Genomic DNA, 26,421 nt, shown 5'->3' on the forward strand with positions numbered 1-26,421 from the left:
CCGACCTCTACCTCGTGAATCTTTGTAGGAAACGATAGCTGGATTCACCGTGCGAACGATAACCTATTCTCCTAATTGCATATGCTACACAAAGCAAGGTCACTTGATCTGTGACCCTTACATATGGTTAAGAAGATATTTATTGATTGAGATCAAAATTTGGCTAAAAGATCGATAGATCTTTATCCTGTCCAGTATCACGTCTACCATGATCCTTGAATATGTCTATTATGTTGGAACGGTCGCCTTTGATAGTAATTGGGGCCAACTGTTTCTCCGCGAAGAGTCAAAGAAGAAAGTCGGTAAGTTGAGAGGCTGGGATACTCAGAGGGACGATGTTATTTGTAAAGGCACCAGTCCCAGAAAACAATAATTTTTCCTCGTCAGTCTTCAGAGTGGAGGGCATCCTTGTTCTCGAGATTCTCTACACAGTTGAAGGTTTAAATTGTCTCGCAATGCTGCCCTGATAAAAGCCAAGCGTGCACTAGAAGACGGTCTGGGCATGGATGGAACATCTGTGACCGTGGTTGCTTGAGAAGATTCGGGTTGACCGGAATCTCCCTGGGCAGATCTGTCGCTAGATCGAGTAGACCAGTGACCCAAAATGTGTCCCATCTGTGATGGGCTATCAAAGTCATCTTGCATTTCTGACCGCGTAACTTCTGGATTATTTTTGGTATCAGGACCGTGGGAGGATAGGCAAATGCCGACAACCCCTTCAAAGCGATTGAAAGTGCATCCACGGCCCAAGCTTCTGGATCTGGGACTGGAGAGCCAAAGATTAATACCTTGTGATTCCACCTTGTTGCAAAAAGGTCGATCATCCGACGCCCCCAAAGTTGCGCAGATCCGACTGAAGACCGATTGATGGAGAGACCATTCCGTGTGAAGGACTTGACCTTTCCTGGATAGAATGTCGGTTAAGACACTGAGTCTGCCGGGAATGTTCCTGATTTGTACGTTAATATGTAGATTGTCACACCAACGTAGAAACTACCAAATCAGAACATACAAGTCGGGTGATGTGATGCTCCCATGTTCGAGGAGATAGGTCACCACCAGAGCAGTGCCGGATTAAGCTAGTATGTACGTGGCCTGTAGCATGTGTTATAAAGGGGGCCAAACTTTAAAAAAAAAAAAACACTTAAATATTAAGACACATAAATGTTTAACTTGTATAGTAAAGTAATTGTTTTTTTTTTTATTTGCTCTTCAACCAGATAATACGACAAATATGTCCGACATTTCAGTAATAGTATTATAATAGTATTATTTGCACGATGGTATTGATAGCTTGAAAGCTTTTAACGCGGGGACCGAGCGGGATCATGTCCGCAGCCGCACTGAATAATACGATGAATTGCAAGAAATTTCTTGCTGATATCCAAGTCCTATTCGAAACGGACTCGACGAGTTCGACGATTCTGATTACGCGAACACAAGGGAGACGCACCAGATTGAGATTGGTTAATAACTCTACATTCAGATGGACAAACTTCGGCGATGGACGGAGGTCAGCCTTTTCCCAGTTCACTAGAAAGCCTAGATGATGTAAAAGAGAGAGGAGATCGTTCCTGATTCGGAATAAGATAGATCTTACCATGCGTTTCTGGAGGATGTCGTTCAGGTACGCCGTCGTTGTTTATTACGTCGATCGGAACAGGGTGACTACATAATCCATAACCTTGGTAAAAGCCCAAGGCTGATGTTACGGCCAAAGGGAAGGACAATGAAAAATTGTGTCGCGATAAGCGAAACGGAGAAATTTCCGTGACACTGGGAGAATAGGGACTTGAAAAGATAGACGGATTGATCGCGCCGTCTCCATCTTGAATTTAGGAGGTAGAATGAACCGGTCGAGGCGACTCGGGTCGATCATTGGCATCAACTTGACGTTTGCTTTCCGAATAAGAAACTGCTTGAATAAAACCCCGGAGACTGTGATCTTTGCACAATCTCCACCACCTGTTTTTTTTTTTTGTTTTTTTTTTTTGTTTTTTGTCAGTGACCGGATCTCCAGTTGTAGAAAGACATCCTTCTTCCGATCTGACTGTGTACATCCGTGAAGAGGGGAGAGGAGGAAAGGAGAGGGGTTGGAAAAATGAACCCGAAGCCCCTCTGAAATGACCTGGATCACCCAATCGTTCTGAGCGAATAGGGAGATCCAGTGAGCCCGACATTTCACGAGTCGGCCACCTACAGTTAGATAAACATAGTCAAGTTACAGTGGTTAGTTAGTGCCTAGTGAAATTTGATAAGCTTGCTTGACATTATAGGGAATATCAGAATTTTTTAAAATATTTTTTGAGGTGACGTCTGCCGTATTGGTTGACATGAGTTTACTTTCGGTTAAGTATCACTGCAAATAATCTAAGTGAAGGGGGTATATCGTAACGATTTAGATAATTCTGTGAAACATGCAGATTGTTTCTTCAGGAATTGATATACAATTATATCACTTCAATAGCGTTACTTCGCCGTCTCTAAACCGTTTTTAGAAGGCAAACTCGCGTTTCGCCTTCACCTTATCCACCTTCAGCACCTGAAGGTTAGCACTTCACCGTCACTTAGGTATACGCCCCCCCCCCCCCCGGAACGGGCTTAGACCAATTTGGACAAATCGGGACCCGCGTTCATAGGGGCCCCGCGCGTTAGGAATTTTTAAAAACATTTCTGTAGAGAGAAGGTGATTTGAAAGCGATTAAGAAAATTTTAAGTTCAATATCATATAAAACTTGTTTAAAAGTTTATTTCCATTGGGGGACCCGTGTTTAAATCCAGGGTTCCCCGTCAAAATGATCCAAATCAGGCCCCGCTTTGCTAAGGCCGGCGCTGATCGCCCTGATTTAAACAACTCATGTCTTATACTTCCGTAACTTAACTTTTAAAAGATATAAATTATTTCAGATATATTTAATCAACCCAGAGAGAGGAGGAGAAGGTGCAGTCTTTGAAGCTCAATTGCGTCAATTCCCCAACCCACCCGTACCCCAGATTATCTTGTTTACATAAATCTGGTGTTAAATCTTAAGTTTTCATATGTAAGTAATTGTATCGACATAATCTGTTCTTGTACTTAAGGCTATTTACAAATACATACTTCCGATGTTTATTCTGTACGGTCCTGTTTTATTCTTTCCAGTCAAAAGCTAGACATGCAGTACCCAAAGATCTTGTAACCGGATTGGGCGTTACAATATTGTTAAGTTGCCGACGGTGCGGCTAGAGGGACGGATCTGGTAATGAGATCCCCGTACAATCTAGCTGGCTGGACCGTTTCATCAAAATGGTCCACTTGCTGGGACGGCCGGTAACGGTGCGGTATAACGAATTGGATCCAATGGATCAGGTACAAACCCCGTGCGCTTCTAACTTGCAGGCCCGAAAGCCTTGATCGGACGTGCGGCCGGACTTACTCGCACTGGGCTGCCTAAAATGGAGGAATACTTCACCAATGAGTCGGATAACGATAAAGATCAACTAGATATGTCATGATTATGTATTTCAAGTTTTATGAGAACCTTCCAAGTAGTTTTGGAGAAGCAACAACAACAAACTTATGCTTACAGACTTAGAAACAATGCACCATCCCATAAGCTCTCTGGTCTATGACCAGTAGAAATAAGATTTGAGCTGTCACGTATCTGTGAAGATAGGGTTTTATTCTTGCACATAACAAACCTAGTGTTGATATATATATATATATATATATATATATATATATATATATATATATATATATATATATATATATATATATATATATATATATATATATATAGAGTGCAGTTGCATTATCGATCTGTCTGCATTCCTGATATGGATTTACTTTTCACCTTTGAATTTAAAAAAATGTTGTATGGGACATGTGCATGGCTTTACTCAGGCAAGTGCATTTTTTTCCTTACTTCTCAAACGGACCATAGGTTTTGGACCAGTAAGTGACCCTTTTTCTGCTACTCTGCTTACTGAATGGACGCTCTACTTCCAAGCAAATTTCAGGGCATATTTCACTGCCTAAGATTAATTACATACATTCAGTTTTATGCAGAAAGCTCGTTTAATTTACATTACATTGAAACTCTCTGTATGTTTTCATTTAATACAAGATATTATTGATGCAATGAAGAGAAAAGTGATAACTTAAACATATAATTTTTTTTTAAAATCGAAACTTCTGTCTCTTTCTAACATGCGGAGTAGATTTTTAATATTTGGATATATTTTAACAAGAATATTCTGACCAATATTTCAATATTGTTCTGTTTTATTCTGTTTTCTTTTTGAACAGTCGCAAGAATTTAAATGCAAACATACGGTTCTTTTCATGTGGCCCGGTGCTGAAAAAGTATCAACATGAATATACTTTGCAGCTGCATCATCGTTGCTGCTTCTCCAAAACTACTTGGATGATTCTCATGAAACTTGAGATGCACTATCATCACATTATCTCATTGGTCCTAAGTGAAAACAGTGACACGTGGACACCCGATGTGACTGCCACAGTCTAACTTGAAAACTTGTGGCTAACTTGAAAATATTGTTATTACTACTTCAGCTGAATGAATGGTCATATCAGCATGGCATTTTCACAGAAATACTTATGATGTCTAGTTTGGTCTAAATTAAATCGGTGCCAATATGCCATACACTATATCTGCCACAGAAGCCATTTTGAACACTGTTTTTGCTGTTCCTGAGCGGAAAGTCATATTAACATGGTGTTTTGATCAGAATACATTTTATGATGTCTAATTTAACCAAACTGAAAAAATGTCCAATATGGCCACCATAGCAACTCTTCTGAAAATATTGTCACCAATCTTCCTGAATGTATGGTCATATCGATAGGGGATTTTCACTGAAAGATTTCTTATGATGAGTAGTTGGTCATAAATGAAAATAGTGCTGCTCGGATATTCAATATGACTTATGATATCTAGTTGGTCTTAAATGTGCCATTTGACATCCAATATGGCTAGAGTTTTGGCATCTTGAAAATCTTTTTATCACTACTCCTCCTTAATGTATGGTCATATCAACATCGGAACTTTAATATAATTTTTTTTTATGAAGTCAGGTTGGTTCTAAATGAAAATGGTGCTACTTTGACATCCATAATGGCTGCTGTGCTGACGACATCCAACATGGCTGCTGTGATTACCATAGTACATTCTCTGTCCGTCCGTTAGCATAAGTTTGATATACCTGCTTCTCTGAGACTGCGTGGAAGATTCTCATGAATATTTAAATACACATTCATCACAATGTCTGGCTGGTCCTAAATGAGAATGGTGCCACTTGGACATCCTATATGGCTGTCACAAGAGCCATCTTGAAAATCTTTTTGTTGCTAATACACCTGAATGGATGGTCATGTCAAAATAGGGTTTTCACGAAAAGACTTCTGAAGATGTCTAGATGTCTAGCTTTTTCTAAATATAAATTGGTGCTGATTTGACGTCCACTATGACCGCCACAGCAGCCATCTTGAAAAAATATTTTTGCTACAGACTTGGAAAATAATTCTCAAATAAAATACGTACATTGATGGTTATATTCTATCAGGACTTGATATTCGTATTTGTTTTGTTTTTTTCTTTTAGGGGGCGGGGGGGGGGGGGCAAAATATAGCCCTGAGTCTGTATTTATCAAAAGTATTGCTTGATAGTGAAGTGATAATTGATTTAGTATATTTCGCACAGGGAAACACCTAACTTCCCCACTCCGTGTGGGCCACCTACCCTCCCCCACTCCGTGTGGGCCACCTACCCTCCCCCACTCCATGTGGGTTTGGGAATTACATGTAGGAATATGTATAATTACTAATGGGTCATCAAAGTTGCCCATTCATACTGAAGTTGTTTTTTTTTTACATGTCTGGTAGTTTGTCGATTAGTTGTATTATTGTTATTAATAAAATGACCATTATTAACAGCAAATTATATCCTAATGATACTTAATAGGGATTGCCTGTTGTTCATTTTTAATTCAAGTTTTAGCATTAATATACTTATCTATATTTATTATTCGTTTAGTGAAATATGAATAAAGTGACTTTCTTCATTTAAGAAAAAAAGTTTTTTTGGTTAACAGCGAGGATGACATAACTCTTCTTGTTATATATCATTAGTTCTTTTATATTATAAACTGTTGGATAGTAGATAACTGGGTGCTGGATAGTATATAACTACAGTATTAAATTTCTATGAGAAGCCATAGTTCCATTTTCTTAAGCAAAACATTAGCTTCAATGTTAAATTCCCGTTAAAGGCCAGAATAACATTCCCATGTTAAATTTCTGTTCTGGTCCAGAGTATCATTTTTGGGTCTAGAGTGCCATTCCCCTGTTAACTTTCCATTTGGATCCGGAATGCCATTTCTATGTTAAATTTCCCTTGTGCCCTTGACAGGCCCACACGTGTTAAACCTAGGATAGAATTTACCCTTGTACCTATAAATCCTCAAAATGGCGACCTAATTTTAAATTCCCCTGAGATGCCAGAGTAGCACTTTTGTAATGGCAGCTTAAAGATAATTTCTATTGGCCCACTCTACTACTATCGGAGTGCTTTTGTACACCTTTATCTACCGTGCATACCTCGACCTCGAAAAATCTTTCAACCCTGCATATTTAACTGTCAAGTGCTAAGTTTAAAAAAATTGAATACAACTTTAAGAAAGAAAATGATTCAATCGTTTGAACAAAACCTCTTGTTAATTTACGTGATCTTCACGTAAACTTTTTTCATCAACTTTGAATCAAATTTTTAAAAATCTTTCCATAACCCAAGTCGGTTCAATCGCATTTAAGGAAAAGCGGTGTAAAAAATAGTCCTGGGACCGATTTCAATTTTTTCTTCTCTCCATTAAAAAGAAAATCCAAACTTAACATAGAAGAGCTACGTCGCATACGTTACGATGACAATACGGTGCTTCGTGTGTAGCCTTTGTTGGTAACGGTGTCATATAACCTATCTGGAGTTAGTCCATTCCTAGATTATCTGGTCACCTGATATCACTTATGTGATTTAGAATATTTCCACCGTGAAATTCGGTAGATAACCTTTTGCAAGGATAGATTTATATTTGAAATGCTAAACGTATCATCCATTTCATTTTAGAAAATCAATGCTATCAGTTGTCACATGACTAAACAAGCTAATCCAGACCATAGATCTGGAGCCCTATATATCGACAAGTAATAAATGTTATATCCCGCAATCAGTTTAAGCAGTTCATATACCCATTGTCGAGTGACGTTTTGTGTGGGTGTTCCACTTCCTAGGCTTTCGAATTCTATTAAACCTATACAAAAGACAGGTTTTCTTGTCAAAATATTCAGTTTTCTCTTTTTCTAGCAACTCCTTGCCTTGGAATTCTAAATGTCTTTCTCTTCATGAAACTGTAAATTCTCTAGGTTCCTTTCTTTAAAGATACTTTAAAGCGCATTGTATAAATCATAGTCTTTTTCAACTTCACTTTCCCACCCCAAGCATATTTCGGGAACATATTTAACACGGTCAAAATGTATTTGCATCCGTTATTATTCAACGCTTGACTGTCATTGAAAACAATGCCATTTGTTTCTAACATTTTGAATGAATTTTTGTCTGATTTGCTTTTTTCTCACTTGCATATGTAACGTATAGGTAGACCATTGAGTCGACCAATCTTTCAATTCACTCAGCTGTATCATCTTGTCTTGTTTGACTGCCTGCCAGAGATAGTATTATCTGCCAAAGACTAATGGGATCACGGCACAAATACCTTCAATACTGTTCTTTAATAGTTTGGAATTATTGCTGCATTTTAAATGACTTTATTCATTAACAATTCCAAAGTGTTTGGACAAGGGATATGCATAATATGTAACTTCAATAGTAAAACAACGATGTCGATACATGAAAGTAATGCTTATTTGTTTTTAAGCTTGCCAGGTATAAAGGTATAATCTGATATATCTATTAAATCTGACTAGAAAATATAAACTTAATTTGACTGTATATAGCGTACTAGGTATATTCTTTGGAGTATTTAAACGGCCAGACATTTACAGATAACTTTCAGGAATCATCAGATTGAAATGAGTGGATTTTGAAAAACAATTCTCTCCAGTAGGCTAACCATACAGTTTTGGTATAATTTAACATTCTGTGTAAACGACGATCTGAAAACTTTGTCAAGCAGCTTTCATAGTACGTTCTTATAACCTTTGCTAAATCTATTTTTTAGTAGATAGCAAAAATAGAAATTGAATTAATCTAGTGTACGGACAGATTTATGACAGTTTGATGGACATCGATATAGAAATGAAGTTTGAGAGTTTTATCGTTAGAAAGGGACGAATTTTATATCAGCATACAATCATTATTTTTTCTTGAAAATAAAAGCCGCTGTTAGCTCCAGTTTTAAGATGTCTCTCGGGTTGCTATTATTAGCCTAAGATAATGTTTTAAGAGATTAAATACTCCTGTTATGCCTGTATTCCGTTATTTTTATTCTAATTTGTACACATTCATTTTATAATTACCGCCGTTTTGTGATCTTTGATATTTGAATATTTGCCATTCATTTCAGACTTTTTACAAAAGTCCGTCTGGTTCCTCTAGTCAGGAAATAATATGACAGTCGGTTATGAAGTTTTAAGTGCACCTGACTGTCCCCGGGGATAGGGTTAATTGCTTTCTTACGGATAATTTGGATAGTATTCGCTGTCAGTTTTCTTTCATCGAATTAGCCCGGTCACTTAACGTTTCAATTATATATCGAACCACACTGAACCCCTTCCTAGGCGAAAAGAAAGCTACGAGCTCCGAAAGTCATTCAAGCTTTAGTCATAATGAAACTACCCCTCCAAGGGTTCGATCCTTGGCCGAGTCATACCAAAGACTTACAAAAATGGTACTAACTGTTGCCTCGCTTGGCGCTCAGCATTAAGAGGTTAGTGTTAGGACTGGTCGGCCAGTTGTCAGGATAATGTGACTGGGTGGGACATGATGCTACATGTCTGCGGCATGATGCCCCAGTGCTAGACATCACTATAAACTGTCAAACTGCAGACATCATAGCGATATGACACTTTCATTGTTAAAGCTACGTTAAAAATCCAAATCACCCGAATTTGCATGTGCTGTAAAATTGATGTAGCCTATATACAAAAATTAACAAGCCAGTCAAATTTTGCCCCCCCCCCCCAGATTTGCCCACCCACCCCCCTGAAAAAGTTGAAATGACGTCCCTAGTCAGCAATCTACCTAATACTAATCAAAGGACCCAATAACTGTTCATTAGCAAAATAATAACAATTCACAAAAAAAGTTACACATCGCGTGGTTATTTCATTAATCTGATAACTGTTTACTAACGAAGGATATCAGAGAAATGATATTCGAGGTAGTTGCATGAATGCACAAAAAAAGCCATGGGTTTTGATCGTTCGTCTACCACTTTTGATGCGACAGAAAAGGCCGACCATGTTCCGATTGTGACCTTATCTCCTTCCGCTGATATGTTGTGCCGTGTGAACAAACGTAGTTCTAGTTTAAATGGTGGTAAGTTACATCCAAGGTTTCTTTCTCGACTTGATTGTAAAGATATTCCGATTGCTGCCTCTGTTTGCATAATATCTGTATTCTTCTTTATGGTACCGTAACTTAAACCTGTGCGTGAAACTAAATATTCCTATCAGAACATAATTTTATACAAGCCTGAATCTGAGTAAATGTTCAGTAACCTAAAATTAAAGTGATCTGGAAATGTTTTCCACCTTGATATTTCCCATTTTCTTACATTAGACTAGGGCATTAACAACTAGCAGGAAGGATGACAAATCCCGACAAAACAACTGTGTGTGTGTGTGTGTTTCATAATATTTTTAAAAAATAATTATTTAAGGTACAGCAACCAAAATAAATAGTACGGTATTATAATAGCCCAAAGAGAGAGTTAACTAGGGCGTTATCGTTCATCTAACGTATTAGGATGTAATTGTAATATTAGTTGTTGTTGTGTAGCGAAGGAAAGACTCGTCTGTGCTACACACGGATGTAAAGAATTCGTTAAATGCAAGACTTGAAGGTCTGAGTAATTTAATAAATTTACCTTGGTTAAAAATAGTTCGACTGATTGGACGAGACGAGAAAAAGGTGCTTCGGTGTTTATCGAAGTCATTATGGAGATTACAATGAAATGAATATAACTAACTGCGTATTGTGTCAATGTTGTTGTTATTGTTTTTTTTTTCGTTTTTTGTTGTTTTTGTTTTAAATCTGATAGCTGTTTACTAGCAAGTGAGATCAGTGCATTGTGAAGAAAGGCACTAAAATATAAAATAAAAAAGCATATCATCGGTTCATTTTGGACAAATAAAGTGCTATACGGCGTGTAAGTTATTATTATCAAATTTCTCCAGCAGGTCTAATCTCCCCGTAATGCAGAGTACTTTTCCATTTTTGCTGATTCAATAAGCGAATAATACACAGTGAGATGTGGACGAGATAAGCCATCTCATTTGAATTGAATTGTGGGAGTGTTTCAGTTTACACTTCCACACACATAAAGCATCAAATGCATTATAAGTACATTTATCGTACGTAATCCTCTAGTATTAACCCATAGAAGGCATTCCCAACCCAAAAAAGCGGTTTAAATACAATTAGAAAGGACTAGGTACGCTTTGAATTGACAACGTCCTCTTTAAAGCACTTAAGTGATTTTGATGCTCGCATAAACTGAAGCGTGAATCGGCTATGTATTACTCTCCAGACAGTGAGCGACACGTGTTGTATTAGACGTTAAAGCGAACCTTTAACTACATTTAACTAGGCCTATATTTATTTGTGTATTTTTTAAACAATACATAAACAGTATACAGAAAAGCCATAAGGGATTTGATTATATACAAAAAAGGTAAAATGACTCAACATTCTGACAGGCTAATAATGCATTGAAAGAGAAAAATATCCTACATGGGATTCCAACTCGAGGCATCTAGGATAAAACCTAATTACTTAACCAATATAAAGTGATCAGGTAGTCAGTCTTGATGACTTTTTTTAACCGTAAGCGTTATAAATAGGAATATTATAATGTCCGTTCAAAAATCTTTTTTTTTTTCTTCACGTATAACACAGTAGAATGCCTCAGTGATTTGTCATTAAAATTACTACTTAGTGATAGAAACTTTTAGGGGCAAAATATATAGAAATGCACCCTTGTGCTCTAGGGTAGATATGGTTTTAAAGTTGGGAAAACATCATATAAATTATAGGTGACAAAAAGGTACGTTGAGAACACCATTTGTTTAAGCTAATGTAATTATACAATATTTACCGCGGTATAGAGATTATTTTTTAATTTAAAATAGTCAACATTTTTATTCATGACTAGTGACATGATAATTATAATGATTATCTATAGCTGAATTTCGTACGTGCATAGGGTATATTTTAAGATATTAAAGAACGAAAAATTACATAGGATCTATAAATATATGTTTACTTATGTGTTGACAGTTACTAATAATTAAATTATTAGTATAAGTGTTTACGACATTCAGCCTTTTTCCCATTGGACAGATCGGTCAGGTGGTATCTTAGAAGAATTAGGTTAATTCCTATTCAGATTGAGTAGTAAGATATGTCACGTGGGGTATATTGTGACATTTAATCGTAATAGACTCTTGAAGTTGTATATACGAAGAGAACAGAGCTATCAGATTCATTCCTATTTTGGAGTCATTCTTATTTTTTGTGTTCATGTTGCAACATCAAGTCTGCAGATGTGTTTTATGCTGTACTTAGGTATTATTTGAGAGGAAACAAGTCTGCAGATGTGTTCAATGCTGCACTTATTTATTATTTGAGAGGAAAAACATTTGTTTGGACTGTTCAATGGAAATAGAAAGTGCTCATGGACTATATTATTATTTTGGAACTGAAGTGAATTATTCAAAGGAGTTCTGGGCAACGCCATTTTTGATAACATGACTATTCTCGGCGGATCAGTACATTTCCCTTTCTAAAATTTATAATGAACTTTCATTCTTTTGGACTTTCAAAGAACTTTTTTAGAATAATTATGGATTTACATCATAATACTGTAAGTTCCTCTCACATTTATATTTATAACTTTGATAATTAAATTATTTGTTACGTTTTACAAAGCTTGCTGATTTTGCTTCTTTCGGCTGCTTAGTTTATTACCACAGAATCGTTGCAGTGCACATCAGATCTCCACGTAGGACTGTGGAGATCTGACTTTAATCACGTATGTTGTTATAAAGCCATCCCTGGACATTGCGGATATTACGTTCAGTCGTATGCTTGGTTGAAGGTTTCTTTAGTGACTCGATGAACTGATACACGTCGTCAACTTTATCGTCTCTACCTTCAAATGGCACAAACAGATTGCTTGGTTCGTCCACAGACAAATCTAATAAATAAAAAATTCCGGTGTCTGCTGAGCCAGCATATGTTGTTTGTTTAAAAAAGTAGTTCCTAATACACGATACTATAGCTAGATATATATGTCGTGCAATATGAAGCAGTGCAGTATGGAGAAATACTTCACTATTTTGATAATGTAAATTTAATAAAGGAAAAAATGTTATATAATAACTTTTCTCTTCTTTAGTTATTTACTAGTGTATGTTAATGTGTTAAAGACATGTTTCATATGTAAGACAGAATCTTTCTAAGATTTTCAAGAGAACATTTGTTTTCTGTTTGAATTCTACGCAATTTCTTATGCCCATTAAATATTTTCTTGTTTGTTGATTCAGTGTGCTTTGTGTTTACTGGTCCTGTCTGATAAATATCTTTCCCAGGTGTTGGGATCCCACTTTAACTGTAAATCGTAGGCTTCATTGTCAGTCCTTCATATTCTTATCAAGAAGCTATCTAATGTCATCAGTACAATGCCTTCTACAGCGTGTCAGCTATAGTGTAAACTTTTTCATCCCACTTTAGCTACCGTTTTTAGACTACAATTTGTACAGTAAGAACATACACATAGCAAATTGATCTACTATAAGGTAGCGACCATTTAAATTTAGGGGGTGGGGGTGCTGCGATTTACTTTCAGAGGAGTTTTTTAATCTAAAGAATTAATCCCTTTTTTACAAATAATTTGATGGATACAATATAGTGCTAAAACGGGAGCATGATATGTATTTAAGCTATTTTTAGAGCCAACAGATTGAAGCCCCCACCCCCACCCCAGAAAATTACATTTTTGGTCCCTAATATAATCGACGTATACCGTGGTACGTATCAAGGTATGTGCAAAATTAGTCCGATAACTCAGCCCCTCAACTATGTGTTGATACCGATTGATTATTTGTGGAACCGGTGTCACCCGTTCATTAAATATACAATTTTGCTACAGACAAACCTGACTGTAACACATCCGCGTACAGATTAGACGCTTACCGGTATTTGGTAGCAACCGAATGTAGTCACAAAATTCAAAATGGCCACATGACATGGGTTGTGTTATTCGACGTGGATTTACAAGTCGTCAAACATAGGATTTGATAAATAAATATTTTGTATATATCGCCAAAAAGGGCCGTTCAACGGACAATAGCTCAAGGGCCGCAAGAGATACTGGTAAGTTGTCTGCAACCAATTCCTCCTTGTTATGAATAGGTGGTATCAGACCCATTAATAATCGATCACTATCAATGCGCAGATGTGTGTGTGTGTGTGTGTGTGTGGAGGGGGGATTAATGGGACTGGTTAAATAATACCGCGGTATACCTTAATACAGAATTAGTTTGGTAGGCCTATCCAGCGCTGTTAGGTACCGGTGGATGTTCACTTTTCAACGCAGAAACATTTAAAAAGAAATGAACATGCAGATAGAAAGAAACTTCTCATCTATCAACCAAACTAGTTACAACTAATGTGCAGGCCCGAAGAATGCAGTTTGGCTTTAAACACGAGTTCTTTCCTTCAGGAACAAAGATGTGAAGTTCTAAAAATGAATGCAATACATACACAGAACGATGTTTTCAGACAAACATTTAAATACATGCAGCCAGCCAGCCAGCCACATACATACAAACATACATACATACATACATACATACATAACCTGCATGAACAAACACCTATATGTAACAGCTGCATGTAACATACTTTTTAATATTAAATACACTAGCTGGTCACAATTGTACATAAATCATAATACGTGTTGGTCTGTACACAAAACTACCTGCTCATAGCGACAGTTATATATAGCTCTCATCCCTGGCCTTGCACGTAAGTTTGATGATATCGTTCACAATAGGAAAAATGCGGTAGCTCAGTTCGTATTCAATACGCGCCCGGCCAGTCCAGGTTGGGTGCCTCAGATCGTTTGGAAAGGCACTTAGCTCCAATTTCCTAGGCATGATATAGCATATATCTTAAAAACTTCGTTAAACCAACCAACTCTACCTACCTACCATTTGTATCAATGAGGCCTTGAAGAAAATGTAATCAGTTTTCATATTCATTTAGATAAACAATGGTGTCTTGCTGTCTCGAAAATAACTAATCGCTATTTTGTTAAAATCAAAACACACGTCCTTTCAACGTGGAGATTTATTGACTTACTGTTTGGATGCATGACCGTTTTTTGTCAGTACAAACACACCTATGAATAGTTTGCAAGCTTTATTGATATTCAGTACCATACCTGAGGGTTCATATACCTGTGCATGGGGCTCTATGTACAACCCTGTACATTTAGATCATGTATGTATTTATTGAACATGCGCGGAAAGGTATGTGTTGGTGTATTGAGCGTGGTATTCTACCGATCTCGATAGACAATTATCGATTACTTAGCGGAGAAATTACTGGAGACGTAGATTTCGATCAGTAGAGGTATTTATGGAACAATAGATAAGGCTATTTTATGACGATTTTAATTAATTCTACTTGTTATGATGTATTTTAATAGACCTCGTGACAGAACATTGAAAACCGTTTCAGATATTTGAGTCTAAGATAAATATCTGTTTTGAGAGTCAGTGACTTAGAGAGTTCGCTTGTACCCGATCTGTGCACCATTTCATTGGTAGCTGATCTATTGCAGTCCAGCTCAGCTCATGTACTTAAACGATTTTGTTTAAAAAAGACAGGAAACTATAACGCAATCATGTGGATTACTCCATTCAGATGGATAGCATCGTGTTAACTCTTCCCATACTGTCATTATTATTAATTGTCCCTTTTCCCCATTCTATTCTAGATTTTACCAGTCAACATTGTGATAACGCACGGAGAATTAATACTGCGTCCATGGCTTTTCAGTTGTATCCTCCGAAGAAATTCCGGCCTGTTTCTCGACACTGGCAGATTGAGAAATCAAAGGATCTAAATCTAAATGTGCAATTTTATCTAAGATATGGAAGAGAAAAGCTTTTTACTCAGACCTCGCCGCCAAAACAAACAGCATCGGTACGAGCAGACGGCAACTGTTTCTTCCGTGCCATTAGTTATGTCATTACCGGTGTTGAGGACCACCATATGAATATCCGCGAAGCCATTACGAAGTGTGTTGAAAACAATTCAGAAATGTTCCGGACATTACTTCAAAGCCGAGGAGGCATGAAGAATTATGTATGTAGCATGCGTCAACCACGAGAATGGGCAACGGACACTGAAATTTTCGCGGCAGCTACACTTCTGAAAACTGTGATTGAGGTATGTACCCCGTGTAGAACAAAAAAGGGGTTGGAATACCAGTGGCAGACATTTACACCCCTGGATAAACCCGAACTTAGGGGACCATCCATATATATCTCTAACAGGGACAGTCACTTTGAACCTGTCCTTGATGTAGAAGAAAGGAAGCACAATACTGATTGATGCAAATATGGTATGACATTCACGTATATCTTTGTTCATTTGTGCGAATTTAAGAGGGGGAGTATCTTCTATGTATCGATGGAGTACTTTCAGTAAATTTATAGTCTATTTTAGATCTGACTACTGATATGGATCGTGAGATACATACTTTCACTTAACCTGAAAGAAACGCTGAGACAAGCATCTTCCATATTGTATTTGAATTACAATGACTGCTAACTGTCTTAATACTCCATGCCGAGAAGACTGTATAGAATCTGGTGCCTCAATACAGCTGTTGATGATTTGCTAGATGAATTTGAAATTAGATAACACTTCGTTGGCGTGTTATTTAAGTCAAGCTAGTTATAGTGTGCCGCTTTAACATAGGCCATAGTTTTGTTAGAGATATGTTGCAAATTGAAGCAATATTTTGCATTAATTGTTTACTTTAATGTTTCTCGTCATATTTCTTGCAGTCTTTACCGAGGCTTGATGCATATTTCAATCGAGCTTGGCCTAAAAGCAACTGAGAAACAAAAAATGATTACAGTAGAACGAGGTCATATTCTGCTGTTTAGAATAAAGTGTGCCGTAAAAGATTATTGTCTGACGATGTTTCGTTTAAAGCTAATACTTGTTTTGGCTTTTTAACAAGTGTCATACATTTTTTGCTGACCGTAGCATTGCATTTAAATTTCGAGCTACCGGTGCGAACATACTATACAGTTAGGCATGTATCACACACGCGAAGTCAAATCAACAGATGCCTGCACCGATTGAGTAACGTAATTTTTTGGCGATGTGTGCTTAGTCGTGATGGAATATGGGCTCTTGTATGCAGGCAAGGTGATGGGTGCTGTTTACCCGCGGATCTGGGTTCGAATATCCGTTGAGTACGAATTAAAATTCTCTAACCTGTACGGTAGTATCATTTGTATTAAAACATGAATTCTACCTACTACTATCAAGCATTCTTCTATAGGAATCCAGGGATAGCACTTTCCGTTCTGTCAGATATATATATATATATATATATATATATATATATATATATATATATATATATATATATATATACACACACACACACGCATACTGAAGAGATCGTTAAATGACAACCAAAAAGTTATCCAGTTGTTTAACTTGATTTTCAAGGTGAAAAGGATGTTTTTCGTTTTTCGAGGAATTGCTGTTAAGTACTTGGCGGAGAAAGTACACGTGAAATATGTACAAATTATATTCGTTATCTATATATGGTTCTTCCTGTTGACCATGTTCGTGGACCTGGTCAAGATGAATTCCTTGCTTGATATTTGTCACATTTTTGCGGAAAGTGAATTTCCACACCTTTTCCCACTGCAGTGCTTTTATCTTAACACACACAGTACCATATCTATCAAATAACGACTATTCAATTTAAAATAGTGAATTTTAGAAGAGTACATATTTGAAATTTGGTAATAAGTCATACTGCTATCTTAAACTCTAAATTCTTACATATTTTGTTAATTATTTACTAAATACATTATGACTGATCTAGGTCAACGCAATTCAGTAGTATCGATATTATTTTCCTTTGTTTAGTTTGGATTCACTTAGACTATGGATTCACTGGACTACTTTCATTACCATCAAAACTCAAACATTGGGTCGTTCAACAAGTTCTCTAACAAGGATAAGGCCATATGCTCCTTCACCCAAAGGTATACAAAATGCATGAATACGTGTTGGGGGGGGGGGGGGGCGGAGACAAATATAAATTATGATTTCAAAATTACAGTTCTTCAAATGTACATGTTTCTTTGACACATTTTATGTTTTTATGTATATTTAATTTGTATTATTTGTTGACTTTTCTTAACGGTTATATGTTATGTACATTTGTATATTGTATTTGACCGTGTCCAAAATCAATTTCTTAGTGCATCAGACTAGTTCCATTTATTTTGTAAACAACAGAATACATAGTTAATATTTTTTTCTGAGCGTGGATTACATATTCAGATCATTATTAATGGGAAACATGTTTATAGTCTTGAATGTAACCCTAGAAACTTCTAGAATGGAAGTTTCCGTTAAGTGACAGAGTATTTGCAGAAAATGATAATTGGGAACTAGATCAAGTAGGTCTACAGACTCTTGTTTATCTAAATATTACTCATTCTTGTCTTAACAGCATCATCAAACTTATTGTTGCGTTCAGTTTCTGATTTGGTCGGATTTATTTATTCAGATTATTATTGACTGAAAATGCAAAGTGCTCGTCAATAATATTCTTGGACTGGAACATTAATTTGGATTCATTGAACTCAGACAAGGACATTTTGGATTACATTATTGTGATACATCAAAAGACTCTTAGCACCTCTCCACAATCCAGGCCACTGGCATGTTAGTACGTTCGAGACTACAGGCGCATCAACACATTCAGTATGGAAATTTATTTGGAACATCACTGGAATTCAGTTGGAACTTTTTACATTTGGACTTGTCATAGACCTTTTAGGACCATATGGAATTTAATTCACAGTACTGTAAGTAATTATTAAGTTTCACTTTGTATTGTAGGGAAATAAATTATTTGCTGAATTTTACAAAACTTGTTGGTGTTCGCTCTTTTCTGTTACTAATGATAAGACCATAGAGTCGTAACAATGTATAAACTGAACAGTTCATAGTTGACATCACAGGACAAGAAAGAAGAACAGAGAATGAAAAAGAATATTGTAATTTGTTATAGGATTCAGATATTCAAACAGTTTACCTTACAATACTAAAGTTAACATTTGAAGACGCAAAGAAGTCAGCTTCCCGCCATCCAGTGCAAATATAAAATGGAGAAATAATTATAATGCAGTTTTCTTTCTTAATCTTTCATGAAAAACATTATTTTACGAAGCACTATATGTGTAAAATAGTGGTGATTTGTCCTGTTCATAATCTACAAGTCTTTTAAATTGGGGTTTAATTTGACAAGTCTTTGCAGTTTTAGCTAGGCTGTTCAAAGAGACGCACATCCAAAATAGTAATGATTGCTCGGTTTATAACTTGCATCATCACCAATGAATGAAGATAGTCAAGTAATCTGTACATTGCCAATAAAGTATTTTATAAAAAGAACACAATTTATGAAAACGTTTTCATTCCGAAAGTTTTAGCTGTTATGTATTCTTACAGAAATGTTTAATTTTGATATTTCTTGTGATACACGTAATTAATCTGGCCATCTCAAGTTGGAACCTTTTAGGTCTATTAGAATCCACTGTTGGGCAATCGTCCCTAACATCAGCGTATTCTAACGCATCCCACGTCCCAAGCATCAGCGTCTACAAATTGGACCCAAACAGCGACGTATTCTAACCCTTCCCAAAGAACAGCGTATTCTAATCCGTCCCAAACAACAACGTATTCTATCTGGACCCAAACAACAGCGTATTCCAAGCCGCCCCAAATATCAGCGTATTTTAACATGCTCCAAGCATCAGCGTATTCTAACCCGTCCCAAACAACATCGTATTCCAACCCGTCCCAAGCATCAGCGTATTCTAACCCGTCCCAAACAAAATCGAATTCTAACCGGCCCCAAGCATCAGCGTATTCTAAACAGGGTGTTTACAGGAAATATATATTTTTCCCAAGATTTTTCTGCTAAGACTGACTTTTAATAATCACTGTTTGTATAGTTGCATAAATTTTTAATTTGATTTGACCACTTTTAAACCCCATAAATAATAGGTGGTTAATTACACAAGGTATCGTTGTTAATGTAGTAATGGAGGCTTTTGGCGTAGTGAATAACTTAGCGTAATTTGTTTAGGATTAAATACAATTAAATCAAGCAACTTTTACAGTAATAGGGACAAAATCGGAAATCTCGTGTTGAAAATGTCTAAAGGTCTTTAGTTTTATGGCAGTTGGCAATATTATGAACAGGAATGCAAGGAATACCAAACGTTTTAATGGTATACTGTGATTGATATGCATTTGCTTATTGTATTGATATTCGTTTATTTAAAGAATACGGACGTTAGGGTAATAATAAAAAAACTACCCATAGTATACTGAGGACGAAGTTATCTAAAAACTACAATTCAAATTAGGAAATGAAATTGTTCACATTTCAATATTAGTGTTTTCAATACAACATCTGGTATATATAAATTAGAGTAATTTGTATTCTTGAAAATTATTGTGGTGTACGAAGATTTTCCGTGGATTCTGGCATGAAAAGGACAGCCAATTTGGAGAGTTACTTCGATTGCAGGAATTTGTCTCGATACGTGCTAAGAGTAAGACCACGAACACATCCTAACACGCGTTGCAACTGGAACACATCCCAACACGCGTTGCAACTGGAACACATCCTAACACGCGTTGCAACTGGAACACATCCTTGCTTATTGACTCGTCCAAACATAGATGCCATTCACCATCATTATGTTTACCGTACACTCTCGGAATTTGTGTCGTCTTAGGAAACCTACCTTTTTCAATATTCCTTTCGAATAGATGTATAGCTGATTTTATTCAGGTATGTTGAGTTTATTAACGAACAAAAGAAATTATTGCGGAAAACACAGCATTTAAATTATTCACAATCCACTATAAAACATTTCACTCGAGTCTTTCGTTCATTTTTGTTGTTTTTATCTTGTATGTGCCTAGTGTGTTCTTTCAATAGACAGGTAAGAGCGGTATAATTTCGTTTATCTGAAGTCCTATCCTTGCACACAGAATGTTTGAGTACAGTGATAGGTGACTTACTGCAAAGTAACGAGATGCGTTATGTTGCCTTATATCCATAAGCGTTTGCAGGTTGTTACAGGAACTTGCTTTTTTCTGCTATTAATATTGAGTAAACAAATTAAGAAGGATAAGATTTTAGTGTTATCATTTTCACTCTTCTAAACCTGCAGGAACGAAATTAAAAGAGAGTCCTTTCGTATCGTGAATCTCTCATGATATAACTGTCAGTACGGCTTGTTGCCAGTTACTCACCAAACGATGTAAACTCGAGTCGGTATAAACCAGTTTCGGATATACGAATAACGGATTAAATGATAGTCCGAATTATTGAGGTCAAAATTAATGATGTTCTGTTCTATTTGACAGTCTCATGCCAACGTATCACTATTTGTGCACACACACGCGCGGTGCGCAAGTACACACACAAAAACACATGATATTACGTAGAGCACTTTGAGAAGAAGAAGAAAAAAACAACAACAGGAAGTGTGGATATTTAGACGAGAATGAGTCTCATTTAATTTTGTCAAAAAAGTGCACCCACATGTAGACACGAGTACTCATATATATCCCTCTATATATCCCTCTTGTATTTACCAAACAAGATCCCGTATTCGATTCTCCAGCTTGTGATAACCAAACAATGCCCCTTATTTTGATTATAGATTGCGATAACAAAACAATGTCACGTATTCAATTCTCCAGCTTGCGATAACAAAACAGTATCACGTATTTGCTTCACCAGCTTGTGATCAACAGGATTACATACCGTCAGCAATGCAAGACCTCCTTTATGAACCGTTGTTAAATCACAGCTAGACGAAATGCAATAGTTGTAATGTACATCAATGCGTCAGTTTGTGTGCGCACATAGAAAATACAGGTCCATTTCAAAAGGTGTATGAAAGACACTGTGTAAATGTTTTCATTAACTTAAGACATTTGTGAGTAGTAAATGAAATTGGTTCGTATTATAATTTAATGCTTGTCCAGCAAAATGCATCAAACTCTCTTACTGTAGAATTAGTCGTATAAATAAGACTTTATACTGCTATTTATGATGACAGGGGTGCGAAGTCTTATTATTTGCTTCCAAATGTATAGTATCCTGAAATAGTTTCATGTAGTTGTAGACGTTAAGACAGATATGTCTACGAATAAAACAGACTACAAAGAAAGCGTCTCTGCAAAAATGTGACAGTTACCATGTAATAGATGTGAGAAAGCTTGCCAGTAGCTTATCGTGTGTCGGTGGTTCTTTCCGGGGTTTTCCAGGGTTCTTCCTCTACCATTTATACTGGCCGCCATATTTGGCTTGTGCTGAAAAGTGACGTTAAGCCTTTTAACAACAACAACAACCATGTATTAGAACCGATTTTTTAAATTATGTTTCTGTGGTATTGTCTCAAGTTGTGTTGTTTGAAATTGCTGTCACGTGACAAATGGTTCATTATAAAGTAGAATAAAGAGGAACTGGATGAACGATACTATATCTAGAAGAACTCAGATTCGTTGAACGATACTAAATATAGAAGAGCTCTGATAACTATAAAAATGAATTAGAACCCCCTCTCTTACCCGCCTTTGACAGCTCCGGTGGCCTAGTGGTTAGATCGTCCGCCTCGGATGCGGGAGGTCGTGGGTTCGATCCCCGGCCGAGTCATACCAAAGACTTACAAAAATGGTACTAACAGCTGCCTCGCTTGGCGCTCAGCATTAAGAGATTAGTGTTAGGACTGTTCGGCCTTGTGTCAGGATAATATGACTGGGTGGGACATGATGCTACATGTCTGCGGCATGATGCCCCAGTGCTAGACATCACTATAAACTGCCACATTGCAGACATCTTAGCGATATGACTGAAAAATTGTTAAAGCTACGTTAAAAATCCAAATCACATCACATCCCTTACCTGTCTTCACCACTTACACTCCACGAAAAACTACAGTGAAGTACATTCAGAACCAGTGTTATCTATATCTATATTCTGCTTCCAACTTTTGTCCATGATAGTAAATGGTAATTATCATTTGTAAATAATATATTACATAGCTAATTATTGACCATGATTGTAGATTATATTTTAAGATAATAATTTGTAAGCAAGTGTTTACCTGGATTTGAGTTCAGAACATTGGTTTTCCCCTTGGATAAAAACAAACATGCTCCACCTGATTTGTGTCAGGTTGTTTGTACAAAGCTAAATGAAAGACTTCGGCTAAATTGGCTTGTCATTGATGTTCCTTGCCGACTACTATAGTTTGGCTTCTTGTTTACCGAATGGGATTGTGTAACATTTGCGTCTTTTTTTTTTTTCTTTTTTTTTTCTTGTAACCATTATCGTAGCTCTTGCAGATGTAAATATCTGCGTTTTGGTTTTGGCTGCACGGTTCAATTTTTTAATTCCTCCATAGTAAATGCTGTCTAAACGTGTATCCAATCTTATTTTGGCTGCCCAATAAATCACCTACTGTTTTGTGTGGTATTTCGGAACGAGATGCTAGACGTGTCTGACAAGCAATACGAACAGGGGTAGTTATCGTTTTCTTTGGGGTTTGTTTTATGTCACATATTTCTTTATTTTTATTTTATTTCTCTCTTTCGTTGTTTCATTTCTTTTGCTGAATAAGATGTCGATATCATATTTTGACCCAAGCATTCATTTCTTCTCAACTCAGAGATGGGGAAGAAAACATGGTTGTCACAGTGGGAGGAAAAGGAACAGGCACGTGACGATGTCTTCCGATTCGTTGGTTCTGTATCTTGGTCAAAGAAAGCGTTCCTTCCAAGACATTCCAACAACATTCACATATCGTACCAATAACTTCTTATGTGCTTTTTGAATGATTTGTTTTCGCATTGTGACACTGGATCTGTTAACTACTGACAAGACTCCCAATGTCTAGCTAAACAAGAAGGGATAGCCTTCCGTTTTCATTTTTTAAAGACTTTTTTGTTGTTGTTTTGTTTGGATGATGAAGTGAATTTGGGGAAGAAGAGATCATTGTTTAGATGATAACTTAAGTGACTCTTGTTTAACTCTTATTTCATAATGGAATTCGCCTCTACTTGTTGTCACTTTGTCTTACCAACTTGGCTATGGGCAACACTCTAAGACGATGTGTTTTTAACGACTACATCGTGTTAGTTCTTCGTTGGACAAATCCAGTACACATTGTACCATGCCTGATCTGTCTTGTACTTTTAGCTTAGGCGATGACACCTTTTGGCTGCAGCAGCAGCAACTGAGTCGACGGAGTGGAACTTTCTTTAAAGATAAATTTTGTTGTTGATCAGATTGGGAAACATTGTACTTAAATCAGGTTTGACTAGTATTATCAATAAAACAGGGCATGTGGAAGGAGAGACTGTCACAGATCGAGGTTTTCGCGAGTACCGGCATGCTCCAGTTGCATTACCTCTCATTCTTGATTGTATTATAATTTGGTAGGTTTCTGTGTTTGATTTTCATCATTAGGAACCCACCGTACAAGCGAGAGTAGATGACACCACCTAGAGATCCAGTTCTACTTGGTTTTAAGATGATTTTTTCAGCATTGATTTTTTGATCAGTTAGTTATGTCAATGCTTTATATTTTGAAAACATCATTTGTTTGATGAAGTTTGTGAATTATACCTTGTACTAATTGAAGCGCTGTTATAGTAAAGCATTGTAACATTTCGTTGAGACTGGCTAATACATGTGAACGCAATTAGTGCTCGAATCAGTTTGGTAGGAGGATGAAACTGAAAGGAAGTCATGTTGAATATTGCCACAAAGTAAAGTAGTGAGTGATGTGTTTATAATTGTGTTTAGAGAGACGACAATACATTTAAATTGGATCTCCTTCTTGGCAACAATCGTGAAATAAAATTCCTACGTAATCTCAAATGAAAGGGAGTGGTTGGTTTTAATGGACCAGTAAAAGTCCATGTGGCTATTGAACGACATCGTCATCAGCATAACTCAGCCACGTTGTTTCTAACCGCTTTGCCAACACCTAAAGATGAGATTACTCTTTTAAAACTTTTAAACAACACGACATAATGAGCTTTCAGACTGATGCTACAATGCGCTTTACTTTGTTGAATGAATTTTGTGTAATGCAAATAATACTCGCATTACGATGGTGTTCTTTTCGTGTTAACAAAAGCTTAATTTCCTTTTTTAGTAACATGTCATTGAAGACCAGAGTCAGACGGGATCCTTTCGTTTTGGTGACGAATTGCTTCTTCAAATAAAATGGATTCTCCTTGACTTTGTTACAGTAGTATGTAAGCCGATTGTCACCCTTTGTAACGGCACTGGATACGTTGTGGAGGATGATCGAACAAACATTATTTGTGTTCGATCAAACGTTTAACAGATTCGGTTACGCCTGAATCACTGGGTCCAACAACAAGTTTAATTTTCTTCATAGCACAACAAAATATATTCACAGTTAAATAAATAAAAACAACGTTCATGTTTTTCTTTCTTTCATCAATTACACACATCATTGGCACAGTCGGACACCTTTTGTTTCCAAGCAGCGAATCCATGACTATTCCAACCATGTGAATTCTCCTGTTGGTATTATTTGTGGTAGAAAGGTCTAAATTATGGATACTTTTATGAGCTGGTATCCACGATTGAAACATGCAACAGTTCGCTACTCACCCATGTTCCTGTCAATGCTAGTGTTTGATCATGATGACAAAGGTGGCATTGATAACACGTTTCAGCACACATTCGACGTAGAGGAAATACCAGTTTTCCGTGACAATGATGAGCTAAAACAGGATCATACAAGGTTCGTCGGTGAAATAACTTTCTATTTGATCCAAATTTCGTACTGGCAAATGTTTTCTACATTAATGTGTTCGTTCTAAATTTCAAGATAACCAGAGATGAGCTGAGATATTTACACACTTAAGTATACAAGGAACACATCGAGGTGTTCGATTTGTGCTCTTTGTCATTCGTCGCCTTCGTACAGAAAACGTGCAGCATTGGTTCGTCCTTCGAACAAGCTGTCAGGTAGATTCAAAGGTTCGATGTCCACCACATAAGTAATCGTCGACTGTGTGTCAGAATTCGTATAAGAACCATGCCCCTTCTCCCTCGGAAGAGAAATCGTGACTCACGGAAAGAATGGGTGGGGTTGATGGAAGTGTACAATATATATGGCACTTTGGGAAAACTTTGGATGAATGACGAAATGTCCGACATATTACAATGAGTTTTGCTGTATACGATTCCATTTGGTAGCCACGCTGAGTATTTATTTAATACTGAGGTTGTGGGTGGGGGTAATGGGAACTGTCTTTCCTGGCCGGGTGTTGAACCCGTGTCCCTTGGATTGTGTGACCCAATGTTGTGTCCTGTGCTGTCGCTTAAGTTCATTGTCATCATTCTACATCTATATAGAACTTCTTCTCCTTGTACATAGAGCTTTTTAATAAAATCTAATTGTGTTGATTGATTGTACATCTCCATGTGAAGTATTTGTGATAGAGGCTGATAATTTGTTCAGTTGAATAATTGAGAAGGGATTGTTCCATCATCATGACATGCCTTTTATTGTTGCTATGATGGTAAATATGGTGTAGAGTTACAGGCGAAATGAGGCTTAAATTCGTGATTTGACTGACCTAGGGTTAGAGTGGGAAAATAGTTCCCTGTGTTTGGTGTTTGAACTGTATTTATATTTTCACGGCGTGAAGTACTGGAAATATGTTACAGAAAGGTAATAAGGAGAAACCATACAGTTGTGAGGTTGCCATACAGTAGTGGAGTTGTGATGCAAATGTGTAGTGGTGATATTTGTGGTCGTACTTTGACTAGAGG

The 26,421-nt window shown here is 36.8% G+C and overlaps 1 protein-coding gene across 4 annotated transcripts; it reads left to right on the forward strand.

The window, feature by feature from the left end:
• The first annotated feature begins 11,712 nt into the window (after nucleotides 1-11,712).
• Nucleotides 11,713-18,444, forward strand: LOC149796155 (uncharacterized). Of its 4 annotated transcripts, none has more exons than XM_089966093.1 (2): nucleotides 11,713-12,102; nucleotides 15,244-18,444. In XM_089966093.1, the coding sequence occupies exon 2, from the start codon at nucleotides 15,294-15,296 to the stop codon at nucleotides 15,861-15,863; it is 570 nt and encodes a 189-aa protein (XP_089822219.1). In that variant the 5' UTR covers nucleotides 11,713-12,102; nucleotides 15,244-15,293; the 3' UTR covers nucleotides 15,864-18,444. The 4 variants fall into 4 exon arrangements, with proteins under 4 accessions (XP_089822219.1, XP_089822217.1, XP_089822216.1 ...); XM_089966091.1 differs by lacking the exon at nucleotides 11,713-12,102 and adding an exon at nucleotides 13,456-13,613; XM_089966090.1 differs by lacking the exon at nucleotides 11,713-12,102 and adding an exon at nucleotides 14,604-14,744.
• Nucleotides 18,445-26,421: the final 7,977 nt, after the last annotated feature.

The sequence above is a fragment of the Sinohyriopsis cumingii genome, chromosome 7, assembly GCF_028554795.1.
Source record: "Sinohyriopsis cumingii isolate HCF-2022 chromosome 7, ASM2855479v2, whole genome shotgun sequence".
Classification (NCBI taxonomy): Eukaryota; Metazoa; Mollusca; class Bivalvia; order Unionida; family Unionidae; genus Sinohyriopsis; species Sinohyriopsis cumingii.